At 39.0% G+C, this 21,212-nt stretch overlaps 1 protein-coding gene across 26 annotated transcripts in view; it reads right to left on the bottom strand.

The window, feature by feature from the left end:
- The window catches only part of LOC308686997 (serine/threonine-protein kinase Nek1-like), a 181,575-nt gene extending 160,625 nt beyond the window's left edge, over positions 1 to 20,950 (bottom strand). For 12 of the 26 annotated variants that reach the window (XR_014029666.1, XR_014029668.1, XR_014029670.1 and 9 more), the window contains exons 1-3: positions 20,658 to 20,950; positions 13,870 to 13,930; positions 12,766 to 12,877 (exon numbers count right to left, since the gene is read on the bottom strand). Coding sequence is in view for 13 of the 26 variants with exons in the window: in XM_081359174.1 (XP_081215300.1) it covers positions 12,766 to 12,877; positions 13,870 to 13,887 (130 nt within the window). In the remaining 13 variants the exon portion in view is untranslated. Of the gene's footprint in view, positions 1 to 12,765; positions 12,915 to 13,869; positions 13,931 to 20,657 lie in introns of all 26 variants that reach the window. The other 14 variants (XR_014029665.1, XR_014029667.1, XR_014029669.1 and 11 more) reach the window with 4 other exon arrangements.
- Positions 20,951 to 21,212: the final 262 nt, after the last annotated feature.

Genomic DNA, 21,212 nt, shown 5'->3' with positions numbered 1-21,212 from the left:
GCAGGTCTTGATGCCCAATTCCGATTTATTGACCATATCTGAATTTCTTTTATTTTTTGGACCAGCTTTTTTAATTTAAAAGTGACCCATATGCAATTACACCATACACTTGGTGAAATAACCCAAGGTAGACATACTGATCTGTTCTTGAAACAGGAAGTTAAATTTATCTGGTGCTGTTTGTTACTTCCTTCTCGTTTAAGGATGTTTGGTGCCACAAAATTGGTACAGTGATGGAGTTACCTATTGGCCAAACTACAAAAATGATGAGAGAGTGAACGGGGCAGTGAAAAATTCTAAGGAACCTGGACCTGACTGGAAAAAATATGATGCCAGAGTCATGTGGTATGCTATTTTCTTTTTAAATAATGTAAATGGCTTTTGTAAGCAAATATCAAAGTATTTTGCCAATATGTTATAGGGGAAGAAAATCCTTTTAATTACATTCTCATATTGTTCTGTTGTCTATAGTTCTGTTTTAACTCTATTAATTTGAAGGTCTACTGAAGTTTAACATGTAGGCTATTTATTTTTTAGATGACTACTTTGTGGCACAACAACTCTTGAAGAAAGCACTAAATTGCAACACATCAGATCTACAGTCTGAAGAGGAAGAGGAGGAGATTCGGCCAAAAAGAAGGCCAAAGCCGATGTTAGTATACGTATATTATCCTTTATATTTTACATTAACGTTTTGGCCTCTATATTTTCTCAAAAACATAATTTAGTGTTAGGATATGATGAACCCGACAACCACCACATGTAAAGCCAGCTGAAATAGAGTTAAATGGAGAGTATGTTTTCTGGTTTCTCAGAGAAACCATTCTCAACCAATTACACTGATTTACAATTTAAGTTCTTAGGCCAGTGAAAATGTTTATGTAATTACATTTATGCATTTGGCAGATGTTTTTATCCAAAGCAACTTACATTGCATTTTAAGGTACACATTTACATTCTTATCAGTTCTTGCTTCCCCTGGGAATTGAACCCATGACCTTAGCATTGCAAGCGCCAACACTCTACTGTTTGAGCTACAGGAAGGCTTTACATTTATTATTATTATTAATAAGAGTAATTAATTCAATTCAATTCAATTCAATTCAACTTTATTTCGCCATGTATACAGATACTAGGAATTTGATTTGGTCTTCTCCATGCAGGCAACACAGTAAAAGTAGAAAAACAAAGAAAACAATTACAAAAACACAATACTAGGACAATAGAGACATTATGAGCAAAACATTAATATGAATGTAAAAAGTGATATGTTAAATAATAAATATAGTGCAATGAATTCCAAGATTTAAGAGTCATTTAGGAGGGCTATTGCTTGAGGGAAAAAACTGTGGCGGTGGCGTGATGTTTTGGACAAGAAGGCCCTGTACCGCTTTCCAGAGGGGAGAAGATTAAACAGACTATTGGCAGGATGAGAGGGGTCAGCCGCAATCTTCACAGCTCTGTTAATGGACCTGGAGCTGTACAGGTCCATGATGGAGGGCAGGGGGCAGCCGATGATCCGCTCTGCTGCCCGAACGACTCTTTGTAGCCTGGCCTTTGCGCGGGCTGACGCAGAGGCAAACCAGACCGTGAGGGAGGATGTTAGCACACTCTCAATAACCGCTCTGTAGAATTGTACCATGATGGGGGGACTGAGCAGTAGTCCTTTCAGTCGGCGGAGGAAGAACAGGCGCTGCTGGCCTTTCTTCACTAGCTGGGAGATGTTACTGTCCCATTTGAGTGTGTTGGAGATGGTTGTGCCCAGGAACTTGAAGTGCTCTACCACAGTCACAGATGAGTTATTGATAACCAGAGGAAGATGAGTCGGGGGCTTATTGCGGAAATCCACTATCATCTCCACTGTTTTGTCGATGTTAAGCTCCAAGTTACTGACTGCACACCAGGACTCCAGGAGACTGACCTCTCTGCGGTAGGCTGACTCGTCGTTGTTGGAGATGAGGCCTATTATGGTGGTGTCGTCCGCATATTTGATGGTTTTGACAGAAGGGTCTCCAGAGGTGCAGTCGTTGGTGTACAGTGAGAATAGCAAGGGGGACAGCACACAACCTTGGGGAGCACCAGTGTTGACTGTGCGGGGCCGTGAGAGATGTGGGCCTAGCCTGACATACTGAGTCCTGTTGGTGAGAAAGTCTGTAATCCATGAGCAGAGGAGGGGGTGAATATTCAGATGGGTCAGTTTGCTGTGGAGGAGGTCAGGAAGGATGGTGTTAAAGGCAGAGCTGTAATCCACAAACAGGAGTCTTGCGTATGTGTTCCGATTGTCCAGGTGTTGTAGAATGAAGTGAAGTGCAATGTTGATTGCATCATCAACTGAGCGGTTGGGTCTATATGCAAATTGAAGAGGGTCCATGAGGTGTTCGGTGGATGCTTTGAGATAAGAGAGAACCATGCGTTCAAATGCTTTCATCACTACAGAGGTGAGGGCAACCGGTCTGTAGTCATTTAAGCAGGTGATCTGGGGCTTTTTCGGCACCGGAATGATGACAGCAGATTTGAAGCAGGCAGGTACTCGGCATAGTTCTAATGACTGATTAAAAATGTCAGTAAATACTGTGGTCAGCTCACTGGCACAGTGCTTAAGGGAAGCAGGTGACACCATGTCTGGACCACACGCTTTCCTGATGTTCTGACCTTTAAAAAGCCTCCGAACCTCATGCTCCGTGATGACGATTGGTGCAGATGAGGTGGTGGCAGTGGAGGGGGGGGGGGGCAGGGGGGATAGAGTGGGGGGAACCACGCGGGGCTTCGAACCTAGTGCAAAACACATTGAACTTATCTGGTAGAATGGGGTCGTTGGAGGCTGGTGGGGGGGACTTTTTGTAGCCCGTGGCAGATTGTAGGCCCTTCCAGACAGCTCTGATGTTCTTATCCCCGACCTGTTGTTCAATCCTGGCCTTATACAGCCTCTTAGCATGCTGGATGGCTTTGCTGAGTGCGTATTTGGCCTTGGTGTAGGCAGCCTTGTCTCTGCTCCTGTGGGCCGCCTCCTTCTCTCTCCTCCGTAGCCTTACTTCCTTATTGAACCATGGCTTACTATTCCCATAAATGACAATAGATTGTCTGGGAATGCAAAGTTCCTCACAGAAGTAGATGTAGGACGAGCATGTGTCTACATACTCATCAAAGTTATTGCATGCCAATTTAATAGTTTCCCAATCTGTAATATCAAAGCAGGCTTGTAGTGTTTCAATTGCAGCAGGAGTCCATTTCTGTACAGCCCTCTTAATCGGTTTTTGTCTTTTGAGTAAAGACCGGTATGTGGGGATGAGTTTAATCACAGCATGATCGCCATTGCCTAGAGGCGCGCGCGCACAAGCACGATATGCCTCTTTGATGGAAGAATAGCAATGATCAAGAGTCCGTTCTCCCCTGGTGGCACAGCGCACCAACTGATGGTATTTCGGAAGTTCAGATCTCAGATCAGTGTGGTTGAAATCACCCATGACAATTACAGTGGAGTTAGGAAACTTATTCTCCACTTCTGTAATATGATCAGCTAAAAGCTGCTGCGCTGTGTCGGCGTGAGCCTGTGGCTGAACGTAAACACACGCAAGGATAATAGATGATATTTCCCTAGGTGAGTAAAAAGGTTTGCAGTGTATGGCCAGCAATTCCAGATCGGGCGAACATAATTCAGCAATGACTGTTAAATCGCTGCACCACTCGTTACTCACATAAAAGCAGACACCTCCGCCTTTTGTTTTCCCGGTGGCTGCTGCATCGCGGTCCGCTCTAAAGAGCCGATAGCCGGGTAGGTTCACCGCCGAGTCAGGAATATTGGAGTGAAGCCAGGTTTCCGTAAAGCAGAACGCAGCAATATCGGAATAATCCTTGTCCGTCTCCAACCGAAGTTGAAGCTCATCCAGCTTGTTGCTGAGTGATCTCACGTTAGCCAGTACAAGTCCAGGTAAAGGTGCACGGAACCCTTTCTTCTCCAAACGACGACGGCAGCCGGCTCGATTACCCCTCGCTCTGCTGCGGGGGAGTAGCCTCCATGGACGAGCTCTCGAGTGTTTGTATGGGCTACAGTCCGTTGAGATTCTAAGGATATCCGAATAAAGACCCTGTAAATCAGGGCGGCAACTAAAGGATGATGTTGCACTGATGTTTTACAGATGTTTACTGCTTGTTTTTTTCCACCCTAATTTATAGTCATTTCTTGGGAGACTCTGATGAGAGCGAGGAGGAAGATGCTCATAAAAAGAGGCAAACTTTTAACACAACCATCAGCTCCTGTTATTGCACCACCACCTTTTATCCTAAGTAGCGGCACAGCTGCTCCACCTCCACCCATTTCTCCACCTCCACCCATTTCTCCACCTCCACCCATTTCACCACCTCCACCCATTTCACCGCCTCACTGTTCACAGAGACCAGCAGAAGAGCAAACCCCTTCTGCAAGCAGGGTCTACAGACCTACCTGGCAGGGGGGGAAGATGTGGATCAGACAGTATTGCCTGCTCTGGTGAGCAATACCTTATTAGATACAAGACTCAAATAGAGTTTATTTTGTCAGCTTTTTTAGTTTTATGCATGCTTGTGCAAATTTACTATTTAACTTTTATCATATTTAGTCAACCTTATCCTGTTTTTGTTTAGTTCTTTTTTTAGTCAACTAAACTTATGGGCATTCAAGTTTTATTCAAGAAAAACTTTTTTTTTTTTTTGTCACGCTGTAAAATGGTTAAAATTATAATCACTTAATCATTTTAGTTGAGCTTCTGTTTGTGTTTGTGCCAAATTCTTTAGGGAGTCTATTAAAGTCTGTAGTTTTCTTATGTCTCATTAGAACTACAGAAACGCGACCCGATCTGGCAATCTTACATAGCGTGGTTATAGCAGATAAAGGACCGCCAGGCGGAGGCAGAAGTGCCTTTCACCCTGTTACGACTTGACATTATTTTAAGTTAAAAAAAGAATTATGAAAATCTGCTTATGTATTACAGGTGGTGTGAGAAAGAGCCATGTCTTCTGTGCCGCCACCGATGACGACATTACAAAACATGTAATCCGGTGGTTCAACCTGGCATCAGATAGGGGAAGCTCAAGGAGCCGGAGCCCCTGTCACCAAACCTTGACCCAACAGTAGTGAAAAAAAATACTTTATCATTTTAGTGTAATGTTTTTCACTAAATAAAATGATGTTCTTGGTACAATTCATGGTTGATTTCATTTTTTTCTGTAATGTCTATTCAATGTATACATGAATAAAACTATTTTAAAAATTAGTAAATACATTTATAGTCTGTAATAACCTATTTTGTTATTGTTAGTTGGCTAAAAATGATTAATGTTTAATGATTTCATGTTTTATTCAAAGGCACATACATTAATAACTATTCAAGCTTTTATAGAGCAGTCCAGTCTATCTAATGTTCGTCCACCATTAGATTTTAAATATATCTGTAGCTATAGTTTTGGCCAGATAATCAAGTGTGGGGAAAAAAGTGGCATTGTAGATGGAATTTTATGAACGGGTCCAAAACGGACCCGGGCCGGGCATATGACCGGGTCCAAAACGGACCCGGAGCATGCGGCTCATTCGCGGATCCAAAGCGAACCCGGGGCGGATGTACCCATTTATGTACGGATACGCAAAGGGACCGCAGCGGTGTCGGACCGGATCCGCGAGCCGCCACCGCGGCGGATCCGGCGCGGTGTGCAAGTGGACGCAGTTTCGGATCCGCTTTCTGGATCCGTTCCGGAGTTCACTGTACCTCCGCGGCGGATGCGTTTCGTAGTCAGTTTGCTGTCTGGGTGTAAAGCTCTGAGTCTCCTGCACAACGCTATGTAACCTAAATATGGTAATTTCCTTTCTATCAGTAACCAATCGTGAATATCCAAAGGGGGATTTAAAGCTAATGACGAAATCTCATTGGCTACTGCTAACGTGATTCGCTCAGACGCATCACGTGGTGTACTCTGACACATCCGTGTTTAGCTTAGCCAATGTTAATTAATTGAGTTAATGCAGTTGTAGGCCTTATATGCCTGCCATGTTATTAAATAATCAGTTTTCATAAGCTTGAAATATTATATAGTATATTATTATTATTACTAAGGCCTGAGCATTTATTCTGTTTTTGAGCATTTTTTTTCCCAATAGGAATGTATTTAATTCCCCTATTTAAATCTTTAAAGGGACAATATGTACCTTTTTAGGTATTTTATTATCTAAAATCAATATTTTTATTCATAAATATGTCCTCAATGGTGTCCAAATACCTCTGCCAATGATCTGACTTGTCCTCGTAAACGAAGAATTTATTATCTTTACATACATAGGACGTGTATGTCCCAGTGGGTAAGCGTTTCATATTACTTTGAAGGTACCCCCGGGAGCCGCCATTGGCTAACAAGCCTTCACCTGCTGTTAGCATCCCATTGACTCCCATTCATTTTGGCGTCACTTTGACAGCGAATAACTTTACATCTGAGGCGTTTAAAGACTTAATTTGTCCATGGTTTATTTCTAAAGAAACACGACAATGTATAAAAGGCTCCATTACCTTGTATCTTACGTTATGGCCCCGTAGAAGCAGTTTTTGTAAAAGTAGGCTAACGATTGCGTCATAACCACGCGACTCTCTGGAAATTACCGTAGAGACAGGAAGAGAAGCTCGCATGCAATCGGGGGGACGTGGAGGCATAAAGTCAAGGGAGAAGGCCATAGAGAGTCATGACGTTGCTCCTGCTCCTAGCTCATGGACAGATCCTACTCACGCTTTCCATCTCTGCAAGATTCGGAAGGGAATGGTTCAGATTTCGTTTGGCACAGCTACTAGAAAACTTACAACTGTCAGGCAGGCTGCTCACGTCACATCCCCGTTGTCAAGCTCAGTTTGAGTCTGCGCAGTACGCTTGGCAATCAGGAAATGAGGGCTTCTAATGTGCTTCACTTTCTCTCCGTTGAAACCTATGGGGTCGCTGTGTCCAGTTTATATACTGTCTATGGTATGTCCACGGAGGCTTCCATGTAGTTCGGCCATCTTGAAAAACTATAATAGCAGAGAGGGACAAAAAGTACTAGGCCAACGCGTTTCCACAACGCGCTTTCGTTCAGAGCCAGGCGTCACGTGACTGAAACCAGCAGAAACGGAGAAGAGCAGTGAGAGGCGTTTGTCACTGCCGCGGCAAGTTTAAAAGGCTGAACTGCACGGTTAAGTTACAGGATAACGATTCATCTTTATCGAAAAAGTCCAAAATAAGACCGTAAAAGCAAACGTGACCGGAGATTACAAGGGTTTATGTCGGGATAGCTATGCAGGAGAAAGCTTTCAAAAGAGACGCTGAAGTTGCCTGCTTTCTTCTCGACAGGTAAGTCAATGTTAAGGTCTTAATTACAGGCTTTTTATTTTTATTTTTTTATTAACCTATATAGACCAGCGTTTCCCAGCGGGGTGACGCGGCACCCTGGGGTTCTTCTGGCAAGAGCAGGGGTGCTGTGTAAAAAAAACATTTTTTTACCATCAATCTCGGATCGTCGAAAGTCTCTAATAACAACAAATAATGCGCACAAATTTATAATAAAAATGCAAATAAGTTTTCGTCGTTGAATTGCGGAGGTTGCGCTTGCGTGTGATTTTATTCCCGTGCCTCATTCCCAGTGCGTCCACATAAAGCTGCCTATTTTTCATTGATGCGCTTACAGTCAAATACACACGAAAACATTGTAACAACGTCCGTCTTGTCGCGTATTCACATAAACACATCGGTTATGTCCGTGCTGCTGTCAATACAACGCGTGCAATTAATGTTTTTCAGTTTAACACGTTAAAAATATTTAACGTAATTAAAGCAGCATTTTTTTTCTGTCATCCTTTGGCTAGCGTTACATTATATAATCACGTTCTTCTTCATGCAAATGCTTCTAACCATGCAAGCGAGAAAATACAAAAGAGAATGTGCTGTCTGTGATGCTGACACGACGCGCGCCAGACTCGACTTCTCTTTCGCGCTTTCGCTTTGAGTATCCTCATAAGAGCAGTCTTAAATTAGTTAAATAAAGTCTTAAATGAACGTTAAGAGTTGTGAGAAAATGGGACGCGTGTGGGATCCACATGTGACAGTGCAGCAGTGACATCAGAATCAAATAACACTTCATTCATAAAAAGATGCCATTAAACAATTATTTGAAATATACTGTCTTTATGATGTTTCTACATTAATTTGGAGATTTACTGTGAAATTGCTACATAAAATATAGTAAAAACAAGCTATCTTGTGCAATTATAACAAAATTATATGAAATTAAAAATGTTTAATTCATTCATTCATTTGTAACATGCATGAACGAAGAAAAAAAAAAAACACCAGCACATTTCAAAGTATAGTATCAAAGTAGTATCGTGACAACACTAGTGTAGGGTGCCACACATTTTTTTTTTATTTCAAAGGGTGCCTTGACTGAAAAAAAGGGTTGGGAAACACTGATATAGACAGTAGAACATAGTTAAAAGTTAAACAGGCTCTTTGATGAATAGCAGCTATTGAGTAAAGTAGAGAAGGTCCTATAAACAAGGTTGTAAGTTTTGTTTGTTCAAAACTGTAACATTCGTTTGTTTGTTGTGTCAAGTTGTAGTTTGTTTGAAATAACAAAACCAGTTCACCTGAAGGAAAACTCGACGAGGTGCTATTAGAAGACATCCTGTCAAAGCTTTTTGGTACATCTGGCTTTTCAAGATGGCGCCAGGATGTTTGCCGGCTTGCCACAGTCTGTCCTTGTCTCTTTTATTTGTAATGTTTCTTGTTTGTTTTATCACGCGCTCTGTTTGCTCCCCTCTGGTATATGATCGCATGACGCTATTTAATATTCGATCGGCTGTGTCCGATTGTTTATTTCGCGATCCCAGAGATGATTGGCATCTGCACTCGCATTATGTGCCAGTCGCATTGAGGAAAGTGTTACCTGCCGGGATGTCTGTGCATGTGGAGGAAACGGCGAAGGAAGCGTGGGAAGCGTGCTGGAGTCCTTGTGAGATCGAAGAAGATCGGGAAGTTTCCAGTCATCGGACCAGCTTCTTCGATGGCGGAGGCCGTGGTCGTGAACTTGAGATGTTCATACATTGTGCCTGTCTTTCCGTCTTCGGCGTTGATGCCTCGGTCCTCACGGATGGTTCACGTAAGGCGACAGTCTGCAGATCGAGGAGTTAATCATCGGAATCTTCGCTCTTTACGTGACGGGAGTCCGGTAACATTCTGTGATTCCTCTCTGCAATCCTCCTCCGATACCACTCCCACTCCAGTGACAATGGCGTTGATTAACGCGAGATCTCTGGCAAATAAGACCTTTATTTTAAACGATCTTTTTCTTTCTTATGAAATTGATTTTTTTATTTATTACTGAGACTTGGCTTAATGCTGGTGAAATGTCTTCTCTCTCTGAACTTTCTCCTCCTGGTTGTAGTTTTTTTAGTACCCCTAGGTCTGTTGGTCGTGGCGGGGGTCTTGCAGTTGTTTTTAAAGACAAATTTAAGTGTAGACTTTCACCTTCTGCGTCTTTTTGCACTTTTGAATCTCAGTTAATTACGCTGAATTCTTTTAAATCTGTGTTATGTGTTTTGATTTATAGACCCCCAAACTTTCATGGGGATTTTATTCAGGAGTTTTCAGAATTTTTATCTGGTATTGTCCCTTCTTTTGACAATATTCTAATTTTGGGGGATTTTAATATCCATGTGTGCTGCCCTTCAAAGCCCCTGGTCAAAGAATTTTTAAATTTATTAGAGTCATTTGATTTTTTACAATGCGTTTCGGGTCCAACTCATGAACGTGGTCATACGCTTGACCTTGTATTATCTCGGGGTTTCACTGTTGATAGCATAAAGGTTGTTGATACTGTTTTTTCTGACCATAAGACTGTTATCTTACATTCTAACTTTCCTTGTGGTGTGCCGGATGATATTGTTTCTGCCTCGGTTTCATCTCGCATACTCAATCCATGCACAGCTAGTAGTTTTTCAGCTGTTTTTAATGTCTCTCCTTTTTTTTCATTGATCGAGTCACACTCTCTCTGTATGGGTTTAGAAGAGTTGGTCGATCAGTTTAACTCTTCTTGTTTAGAGATTTTAGATGTTGTGGCTCCTGTCAAAGTCAGGGGGAAAAAAGTAAAATCGCAGCCCTGGTTAAACAGTACTACCCGTGCTCTTAGGCAGGAGTGTAGGAGAGCTGAACGCAAATGGGTTAAAGATAAATTACAAGTCTCTTATGAGATTTTGAAGAACCATTTGAATGAGTATCAAAGAGCTGTTAAATTGGCTAGATCAAATTATTTATCTGTTATCATTTCCAGAAACTGTAATAATTCTAGAGTACTTTTCTCTACTGTAAATGCTGTTCTTCACCCTACTGTTACTCCTTCACTCACTCCTTCTGCTGACATGTGTGAAGAGCTCTTAAACTTTTTTATTGGTAAGGTTGATGGAATTAGATCTCAGATTTCATCTGTTGGCAAAAATTGTATTGCTTCTGTTGACCTTCCGAACCAATTAACCAGTTTTATGCCTGTTTCTTTGCAGCAGCTTAATGATATTACGGCTCATATGAAGCCCACCAGGTCTCCTGGTGATGTGCTCCCTTCTTCTCTGTTTAAGAAAGTACTTGATTCAATTGGCCCAAGTATTCTGTTTATTATGAATACTAGTTTGTCATCTGGTGTTGTTCCGGTTAGTTTTAAGCATGCGGTTATTCAGCCCCTTTTAAAAAAAAACGGCTTAGATCCCTTTGACTTGAGTAGTTATCGTCCGATTTCAAAATTGCCTTTTATTTCTAAGATATTAGAAAAAATTGTGCATGCACAGCTTAATGACTTTTTAACGAGAAATAACATTTTCGATAGATTCCAGACAGGTTTTAGAGCTGGTCATAGTACAGAATCTGCTCTTTTGAGGGTCTCTAATGATATCCTTCGAGGTGTTGACTCTGGAAACCGTGTTGTTTTGCTCTTGTTAGATCTTACAGCGGCATTCGATACAGTTGATCATAACATTCTCATTGATCGTCTTAGGGATCAGGTTGGTATTCGGGGCTTAGCCCTGAAATGGTTCTCTTCCTATTTGAAGAATAGGACTTTTTCAGTCAATTTAGGGGATTATTTTTCTTCCGTTGCACCTCTTGTGTGTGGGGTTCCACAGGGCTCTATACTGGGACCAATTTTATTTTCCCTTTATATGCTTCCTCTAGGTTTGATTTTTGAGAAATTTGGGATTCAGTATCATCTGTATGCGGATGATTCTCAAATTTATTTACCACTTAAACATGGGCATAAATTTGCCATTCAGTCTCTTCAGGCATGTCTGGCCGAAGTTAAGTGTTGGCTTGCGAAAAACTTTCTCCAACTAAATGAGGATAAGACCGAGATGATTTTATTTGGAAATAAGGGGTGTGTGGATGATGACTGCCTGGGGTTGTTTCCTGGGAAAAAAATGTCTAGCGTGAGGAACCTTGGTGTCATTTTTGACTCGGAGCTTAAATTTGACCGGCAAATCAATGCTGTCGTTAAGAATAGTTTCTTCCATCTTAGATCAATATCTAAATTGAAATCTATCCTTTCTTTTGACGATATGGAGAAGGTTGTTCATGCCTTTGTGTCATCCCGTTTGGATTATTGCAATGTGTTGTATTTGGGTGTGAGTCAGGCTTCTCTCTCCCGTTTGCAACTCGTTCAGAACTCAGCTGCTAGACTTTTAACCGGTACTAAGAGGAGAGAGCACATTACTCCAGTGTTAATTAAATTACATTGGTTACCTATACGCTACAGAATCCAATACAAAGCGTTGTTGTATGTTTTTAAGTCTCTGCATGGTGTAGCGCCTGAGTATATTACTGATTTAATCAGCCGCTGTCAATCCAGTAGATCTTTGCGCTCAAATGATCAATTGCTTCTCATGGTTCCGCGATCCCGTTTAAAATGTAAAGGTGATCGGGCATTCTCTGTTGCAGCTCCTAGGCTCTGGAATGACCTTCCTCTGTCTGTAAAAACGTGTCCTTCATTGGGTGTTTTTCAGAGTGCGCTTAAAACTTATTTGTTTTCTTTAGCATTTGATAATGCTTTGTAAGTTGTGTGTCATTTGTTTGCATTGTTTTTATGTTTTTGTTTTTATTTTCTCTTTTTATATCTTCTGTACAGCACTTTGGTTCCACTTGTGGTGTTGAAAGTGCTTTATAAATAAAGTTGAGTTGAGTTGAGTACATATCGCTTACCGTAGATGCAACGCGCATTTGAAAACGCGAGGCGCTGGAGAGCAAAATTAGTTTGATTGCAAAATACAAATTCACCACTAGATGGGAGTAATTCCTACTTACTGTCCCTTTAAATGCCGTTTTCTCAAAATGAGTTTTTGTCATTCTCCAGTACAAACATCTCAGACTATGTAGCACCTATGTACACCAAACTTTCCAGTTATACACTTAGCAGTATTTATCATACTTATCACACTTTATCATATGTTCAGATCTATCTACCGAAAATATATGCAAAATTGTGCATATTTAATGAGATAATGCCTAATTTGCATAATTAAACATACAAATTTCAAAAACTTGTAATACATTTTTTTATATACTTGTGTAAGTAATCAACTGAGGAAGTGTCATGGTAATATATATTATTTTAAAATTGTATACTATTCACCTGTAGTGTCTCGCCTTAAAAAAATTAAATTGTCATTTTCTGAGGGTGATTTGATGTTTAAAGCTGCTAACACAAAACTGATATTGCTCAAATTCATTGTAAAATGTACTTACTGAATGAAGGAGGTTGCCCGAGGCTCTCATCTGAGGAATCACTGTCAGCACTGGCATCACTGTCAGCATCACTGTCAGCACTGGCATTGGAGAGTTGGTCATATTGGAGCATCTTTAAGGGGGAAGAATACGTCCTCTTAATAAAGAATCTATGAAATTCACATATTAAATATTGTTGAATGAGCCCCTTTAGTGTTCAGCTCAGCATATAATAAAACTAAATATTCCTAGTGAATCTTAAAGCTGTGGTAAAATGTTATTGAATTTCTGATCATGAAACAGTTTTATTAAACAAATGACAGTTTTTGAATTGCTCGCACACTAAAAGAGTTACTTGAGGCTCACTCAGTGAAACTATTCACACATGTACCGAATCTTCAGACCAAGTCTGCAAAACTACAAGCACATTATACACTTTACACTCAGTTTGCAATTGTAAAACAAAGTGTTTGCAAAATGCTCTACAGAATTGTGTTTGCTTGTATTTTTGCTGTGACTTTTCTGTATGCTTTTTCATTTATTATTGTTGAGATTGATATGCTGATTTTTTATGTTTGTGTGTGACTCAGTCTGTGGTATTTAGCTATTTCATGCATACTGAGTGTTTTATTAACATTGGGGCTTCAAAATATAGGGTACCATTCACTGCCATTATAAAGCTAAGAAGAGCAGGATATTTTTTTTTAATATAACTCTGATTGTGTTCGGCTGAAAGAAGAAAGTCATATACACCTAGGGTGGCTTGAGGATGAGAAAATCATGGGCCAATTTTCATTTTTGGGTGAACTATTCCTTTAAGATGTGTTTACCTTTACATTTTTTAGGGTTATATTCTCATCTGTAAACGTTTTTAAATTTATATAACAATTCATATTAAATTTATATATAGTATTTAAAATTGTATTTCCATTTGGCACAAAGGCAAAATAATAATAATAATAATGATCAACAAATCATCTGGAATATGGTGCCATGCTACAGAACTTACAATTTATTACAAATTCGATTAAAAAAATCTATCAAATCAAATGTATTAAAATTAAATTATTGCAGGTTAATAGTTTTACATCTTTAAATAAGGTTCATGAACAAGTTTTAACTCACAGGGTATTCTTCCATCATGTTTCCACCTCACAGAAGACCTCCACAACTCTTCAGTTATCTGCTAAACACAAAATAATTAATTACAAATAAATACTCATTACAAAGATTTATTACATTTGTTTTATATTTATATTTAAACAATATGTAATATAATCATCTCTCTCTCTCTCTCTCTCTCTCTCTCTCTCTCTCTCTCTCTCTCTCTCTCTCTCTCTCTCTCTCTCTGTGTGTGTGTGTGTATAGCTCTTATTGATTTCAAACAAACTCTTTATTAAACGTCACTGGACTACATAAAAACAAGTTAACAATACATTTCTGTGTTCATCCAAACACCACCTCAGTTGTAAAAACAGGAAGTTCTCTTGCAAATATACACATACTAGTTACATGTAACACGAAACACTGACGTAGATTTTGCCTGTGATTTATTTTCCGGTTTCAAAAGACATTTTCTGACCATTTAAATATATTTTTTCTTTCTTTTTTTCTTGAAAAGTTATGATATTAAAGGCAAAAAATAATCCCATGTTTCATATGGCCATATAAAGACACACTTTATTATCATCAACAGACCAATCACACACCCCTGTGGAAACGGGTTAGATGGTCCTCACTGCAGAACACGCAATCCACCTTACATAGGCCTACGCCCATAGATACGCCTACCTAAACCTACCCATCTCCACCCCTTAGATCTGGATCCGACTCCGCCCCCTGGATCTCGTTTACTGCAGTGAGGTGCTACTGTAACGGGTCAGTAATATCTGGGCCAATAACAGATAGTAATATTAAAAATCACCGAAAACCAAACAAGTTTCAAAACAAATCAAAGTCTGGGCTTTCTAATGATAAGTAGCGTGTTTCTATTCCAAAGAGGTGATGAGCAATCGACTCATGTTTATTTGTGTTTTTTTTTATGCTATAACTTAGTAAAGTCTGTTACTTAATTATATATAGGCTACTGAAAAAATATCTGTAGACTCTAATCACAGCCTAATCACGAGCTCATGCTTATTTCTATTCCAAACGTCTAATATGTACATGGTTTCGGCGGTTTCGTTTTTGTCAGGTTTTCAGTGCGTCATTAATCCTCACAAATTCAATCTCAAATAGGCCTACACAGTTATTGCAAACTATACACTAGTAACTCATTACACTAGACTGGTTGCAGTCTTGATCGAAGCTCTTCTGTATTTTGCGTCCTAATGATAAATGAAGCAGACGAAACTCGAGCTTGAAGTCCACGAGTTGAAACGGAGAAACTTTTGAGTTTTAAAGCACGACAATAGAAACTAAATTATACTTAACAACTGTTAAAACGTCAATTACGTATTTGATATCAATGACGTCATCGCGCTACACACTTTAGTCTCAGCAGACCAATCAAATATCTCTGTGGAAACGGGTCAGTAATATCTGGGCCACTAACAGATTAAAATGTTAACACCGAAAACAAACACGTTTCACGTTTCGAAAGTCTGGGCTTAAGTAGCCTGTGTTTCTATTCCTAAGAGTTGTTGAGCCCTCTAAAGTCTGATCGATAGAGATCTGTATTCAGCAATACACAGGAAGATCTGCTACAGCGATCTGTCCGCGCCATATTAAATCACATCAAAACAACATTATGGTTTGAGTTTCATGATAAAAATGGCATCGTTTGTGGCTGATTTTAGAAAGTATAACAACACAAAACAGGCACACGCACAAAAAAAAAAAAAAAAAAAAAGCCTATAGTCAAGTTTCTCTACAAAGGGCTCATTTTGACTAGAAATTATATTTAGAGTCTAATCATATAGCATAATCACGATCTAACGCTTATTTCTATTACAAAAAAAGTATTATAAATATCAAGAGTAGCCTATACGTAGCCTACTTGGTTTCGGTTTCGGTTTTTGTCAGGTTTGGTGCGTCATTACTTAATCCTCGCAAATTCAATCTCAAATACACAGTTATTGCAAACTGTACACTAGTAACTCATTACACTAATCTGGTTGCAGTCTTGATCGAAGCTCTTCTGTATTTTGCGTCCTTTAATAATAAATAAAATAAAAAAATCCCAGAGAAATAATAAATACATACTCGGTTATGGAAGTAAAATAATGACACATGTTTTTTTAAAACAGTAAAGCTTGTTGAATTGCACAACTCGAAAAAAGATGTATTGCATTAACCCTGCTTGCATTTTAATGCATTGTATTTTCAGGGATTGCATTTTTGACGTTGCATTTTTTATGGACTGAAATTCAACATGGTTGTATATTTAAGCTGTGAATATTTCAATTCAAAACATTTCACACACGTTTTTATTATTAAAAATTCAATAATGCATATTCACATTTCAGATTTCACTTCCAAAATGTTCATTCTGTTTAAAATACAACCTGGTATTTTGAGCTGAAATTTCACAGAACAGTAAAACACTGAATTTATTTATTTATTCTTTTGATCTAGTCCTGTATTTAGAACACACCAGCCCCTTTGTCAAGTGCCCTGTTGAATAAAAAGCTTTGACGGAAATACCGGTTTATTTAACAAATACTCGACGCAGCTTAGGTGGAGGCTGCTGCTGCCCGGGAGCGGGGGCAGTCGCAGGGAGACACCCTTGGTGATGAGCAGGCGGAGGGGTGGAAGCAGCAGTTGGCCGCCAGTGCAACACATGTTTTATGGCCTCCGTCTACTTCTGGGCAGCCGAGTACTGCTGGGCGCAGCTCTCGACCGGATCTCCAAAGAGGCTGGCCTGGGATACAGGGGACTTTAAAAACCAAATCTTGTCAGCATCCCGCATATCAGCCAGGTAGAGTCCATGGCATTCCTGGACCACCAGCGTGAACATCCCATGGCCCAGAGAGCGTGGCGTAACCTTCGTCACACAAAGCGCGAAGTCAGTTGCGGTACAGAGTTCTTGGAGAACTTCCAGGCCATGACCACCCTCGTGCAGGTCCCTCAGTGCCTTGGCCTGGTGGACCTGCAACAACACCATGGCAGAGGCCACTTCCCCACAAACCTGATAAGCCTTGCCGATCAGAGCCAACGAGTACTTACAGGCTCAGGAAGGGAGACACAGATTGCCCCCTTTGGCCAGTCTCTGTCTCAACATACTGTACAACGAGACGAATAGTCACATCAAATGTTAACACAGAGGAACTGGACACTGCAGTTCACAAAAGTTCATTATTTGCATGTGCTTTAAAGCCTTGCCGATTAAACATGTCATTCGCTGCTGATGCGCTGTTCTAACATGCGCTTTTCTGAGCGCAAACACCTGACTCCAACATGCACTAAAAGCCTGTGTAACAGCACCTGGTTACTGGACTAAGTTATCTTTCGAGTCTTATATTGCGCTAATACTGTCAAATACACACAAGGTTTACATAAACAAATTTGTTTATTTCTAAAGCAAACAGAGAAAATTAAGAGAAAATCTGACTGCTTGGCATGTATATTAGACGCGTGCTGCCACGTATCCTTAAAGAGATAGTTCACCCAAAACCAAACAGTTGCTGGTCCCCATTGACTTCCATAGTAGGACAAATATACTATAGAAGTCACTGGGGTACATCAACTGTTTGGTTACCCACATTCTTCCAAATTACTTTTATTTTTTTCATTTTCATTCATTCACTTTTATTTTCAACAGAAGAAAGAAACGTCTTCAGGTTTAAAACAACTTAAGAGAGTAAATGACTGAGAACTTTAAAGGTAGGGTAGGTAGCATTTTTATAAAAAACTTTTTTTCAAATTTGTTTAAACTGTCTTTATATACAGATACATAATTAAAATGTAAGTGCTCTGAAAAAGAGAGTATAAAAATCGAGTGACTGTAGACCTTTTAATCTGCAATAAACACAGCTCATTATTTCCATTTGGGACGAAACAATTGATTGGTTTGGGCGACTGTCACTCACTCTCGCAACCATGGCTACCACCACTGTTGCTACAAGATCTGCCCATATGCGCGTGCATGCGAGTGCAAGAGAGGCGCGGAACCTACGAACTAAGAGTAAAATTATGGCAGAGAAAGAACATTCAAAATTCAAAGCACCTGCAGTCAGCGAAGGCAAACAAGGCAAAAACTACTTCCTCAGACCCTGGTTGCCCGCACTCTTGAACGACCTCCTCTGCTTCGCCCTCGACCCCGGACCTGTCCTCGAACCGACGATGCGGTACTTTTCACCGGACTGTAACGTTAGTCCTCATCAGAGTCAAAAATGCTTTCATCATGGAAACTCTTACATGCAAAACACCGTATATGTTATGAATCTTACATGAAATTTACCTTCATCACAGTTTAACTGATGGTAATGGAAAAACGTGTATCAATGCAACCTGTTTAGCTTTGCCTTATAAATATAGCTTGTTACCTATAGCCTAAATATAGCTCGTATTTTAAACTTTACCAGTATTGATACACTGTAAAAAGTTTAACTATTATTTACTCAATTTTATTGGTGAAACATTTTTACACTCAAAAAAATTGAGTAAATTTTAAAGCTGTGAAATCAATGAAATATACTGTATGAATTGAGTAAATGCAAGTAAAAAAATTAAGTAAATCTGAGTAACTGCATACATTAACAAATAAAATTGAGTAGAAATAATTTAACATTTAAACATTAAAAAAAATATATTTATGAGTAATATTTACTGTTTTTATTAATGAGTAATATTAACTTTTTTATTTTCTCTAAACCTTTGTAAAATAGTACTCCAGACAACCACCAGTATACATTACATTGGCCTTTATTTTCAATGAGTACAGCAATACAGCACATTTTAGACTGTTTTTTCATGTATACAATATTGCCTGCATTTAAACTTATTTAACAAGTAAAAATGAAATATTTAAACATTCAGGTAGAATAATTCTAGTGTAATGAACCACTCCAATATCCACCGAATCTGCGCTGGTCCTCATGTCGGAGACAGACTCGCGCTCTGCCGGGTGAACTTTGAACTTCATACCGCCGTCCTGCGTTTCACTCACAGTCTGAGGCACAGCCGAAATATACTGCGAGCGACTGACATAACCTGCCAATAAACAAAAAGTGATAGTTCTGAGGACATTTTATCATCCAAATGATAATAATTATATTCATTATCATTATGAAAGTCATGTGTTTATGCAAAGCGTTTCAATCACGCAAAAAGACAAACGCGGCTCTCGTCTCGTTTAGGTGTCGAATTACGCCTCTGTATGTTGTTTTGCATTAAATATGATTTAAAGCACAGTAATGATTTTATAGATAAAATAAAACATACACCAACCTGAATTTCACAGTGAAAATGCACCAAATCTGCGACGCTGAGAAGAGAGCTGTTGTTCTGGAGAAGAGAGCTGTTGTTCTGGAGACTGGAGAGTTCAAACAGCCCGCGCTCACTCCAACCGTCGAGTTTTCGTCACGTCAGAGGGTGGGGGAGGGGGGGGGGGGGGCATTGTTTTAATTGAGTAAACTTACTAAATTTTAAGAGCGTGTTAAATATATTAATAATATTGATTTGAATTAAGTAATTTTTTTGTTTCTTGAAACAGATCAGTTTAATTCAACATTCTCAAATATATTGATAGAAATTTCACATATATATTAAGTATATTATAAAGAAATAATTGGTTAGTCAAATACTAAATTATTTTATTGAAAAAAACTTAAATATATCTGTAAATTTTAGATAAAATTAACTGTTGGATTTTTACTCAATTATTTTGGTATGTTTAACTCAAACAATCAAGTAAACGATATACAGAGATTTTATTAAGTTAATAAAGTTAAAAATTTCTGTAATATTTACTAAGCCACAGAATTATTTTTTACAGTGTATGCTAGCTTGATAGTGAGTACTAAAAGCCATCTTATTTGTTTATATTTATAGTGATAAAGTTAGGTTTATTACATGTGATTCTGACATGATGTCACTGTATGTACTGCGCTGCTCTCCTTCCTCAGGTAATAAATGCGTCTTCCAGCTGAGCCTGAGCGTTTGGCGTCGCGCGTTCATGTGTTTTGGGGGCGTGGCTTTGGAAGGAGCTCAGAAGGGAGGGGGTGGAGTGAATGGGAATAATGAGCTGTGTTTACAACAGTCGTGAGAGGTCTACAGACACTCGATTTTTATACTCGCTTTTTCAGAGTACTTACATGTTAATTATGTATTGGTATATAAAGACAGTTTAAACAAATTTGGAATGTTTTTTTTTTTTTTGAAAAATCTTACCTACCCTGCCTTTTAGTCTGTTGTGTTTTATTTTCATATTTGTTAATTTAATTACTTTCTTCAATGCTACTGTTAAAAACACCTATAGCTGAAAAATAAAGCACTGTTTGTTTCATTTGTATATTAAGCTGTGTGTGTAATATGTATCTTTGTTCTTAATTTTTAATGACAAAGAAAATAAATGTCTGCCATTCTTTTTTATTTTATATTTTGTTACCTAAGGCTGTAATGCTCAGTCACTTGCAAAATAGTAAAACCAACATGAAAAACAATTGTTATAAAATCATGAATCGTGATTTTCCTGAAAAGAATCGTGATAAGATATTTTTGCCATATATCGCCCACCCCAGGTGTAAAAAAGTGCCTAGATGTGCTTAGATGTGTTATCACTATTGATCATTATATCACACTACAATAATTACATGTCAAATACATTAAACATAATGAAATATGAACACTGATGCATGACATGGTGAAAAATGACTTGAAATAATACTGAAAATAGGTTAAGATGAATGTTAAAGGTGCCCCTAAAAGCACAATATAACCCATAACCTGTTACAATCATAAATTGTCCTTACCTGCAGGTTAAAGATGCTAGATGTTGTTTCAGGGTCCTCGGCGGTGTCCCGGCTCAGTCCTGGATTCAGATGCACTGGGTGTTTGCTTAGTATTAATATCTAAACTACAACAAAATAAATATATTTCTATGAAAAATCACTCCGAGACTTGTCTTAAAAGTTTTCAGAATCACCAAAAAAAAAATGGTTTTGTTTTACTTAAAAATTTTCAGAATAATACAAAGACAACAATTCATAGATTCAAAGATAAAGATATCAGAAATGCGTGAAGGTCTTCACCCAAATTGTGGCCCAGAGAAATAGGAAACAAAGCTTTTTGTATTGTTTTATTGGGGCTGTCTTAAGATTTTGGGGCTGTCCTAAGACTTTGGGGCTCTCATTATCATGCAGAAATTCCTTATAAGGTAAACAGCTGGCCTTGAAATTGTCCAAGGTTATAACAAGTTTGCAAGAAGCAGCTCTGCATCTTATTTTTTGTAGCTTATCTTGAAAGCTTAATATAGATCTGACCGTTCCTTCACCCGCAGCTGTCAAAACCACACCCTGCCTCTTTTT

Source organism: Scardinius erythrophthalmus (genome assembly GCF_964197995.2).
Source record: "Scardinius erythrophthalmus genome assembly, chromosome: 2".
In the NCBI taxonomy this organism is placed as follows: Eukaryota; Metazoa; Chordata; class Actinopteri; order Cypriniformes; family Leuciscidae; genus Scardinius; species Scardinius erythrophthalmus.
This window is presented reverse-complemented; position numbering and strand designations above follow the sequence as displayed.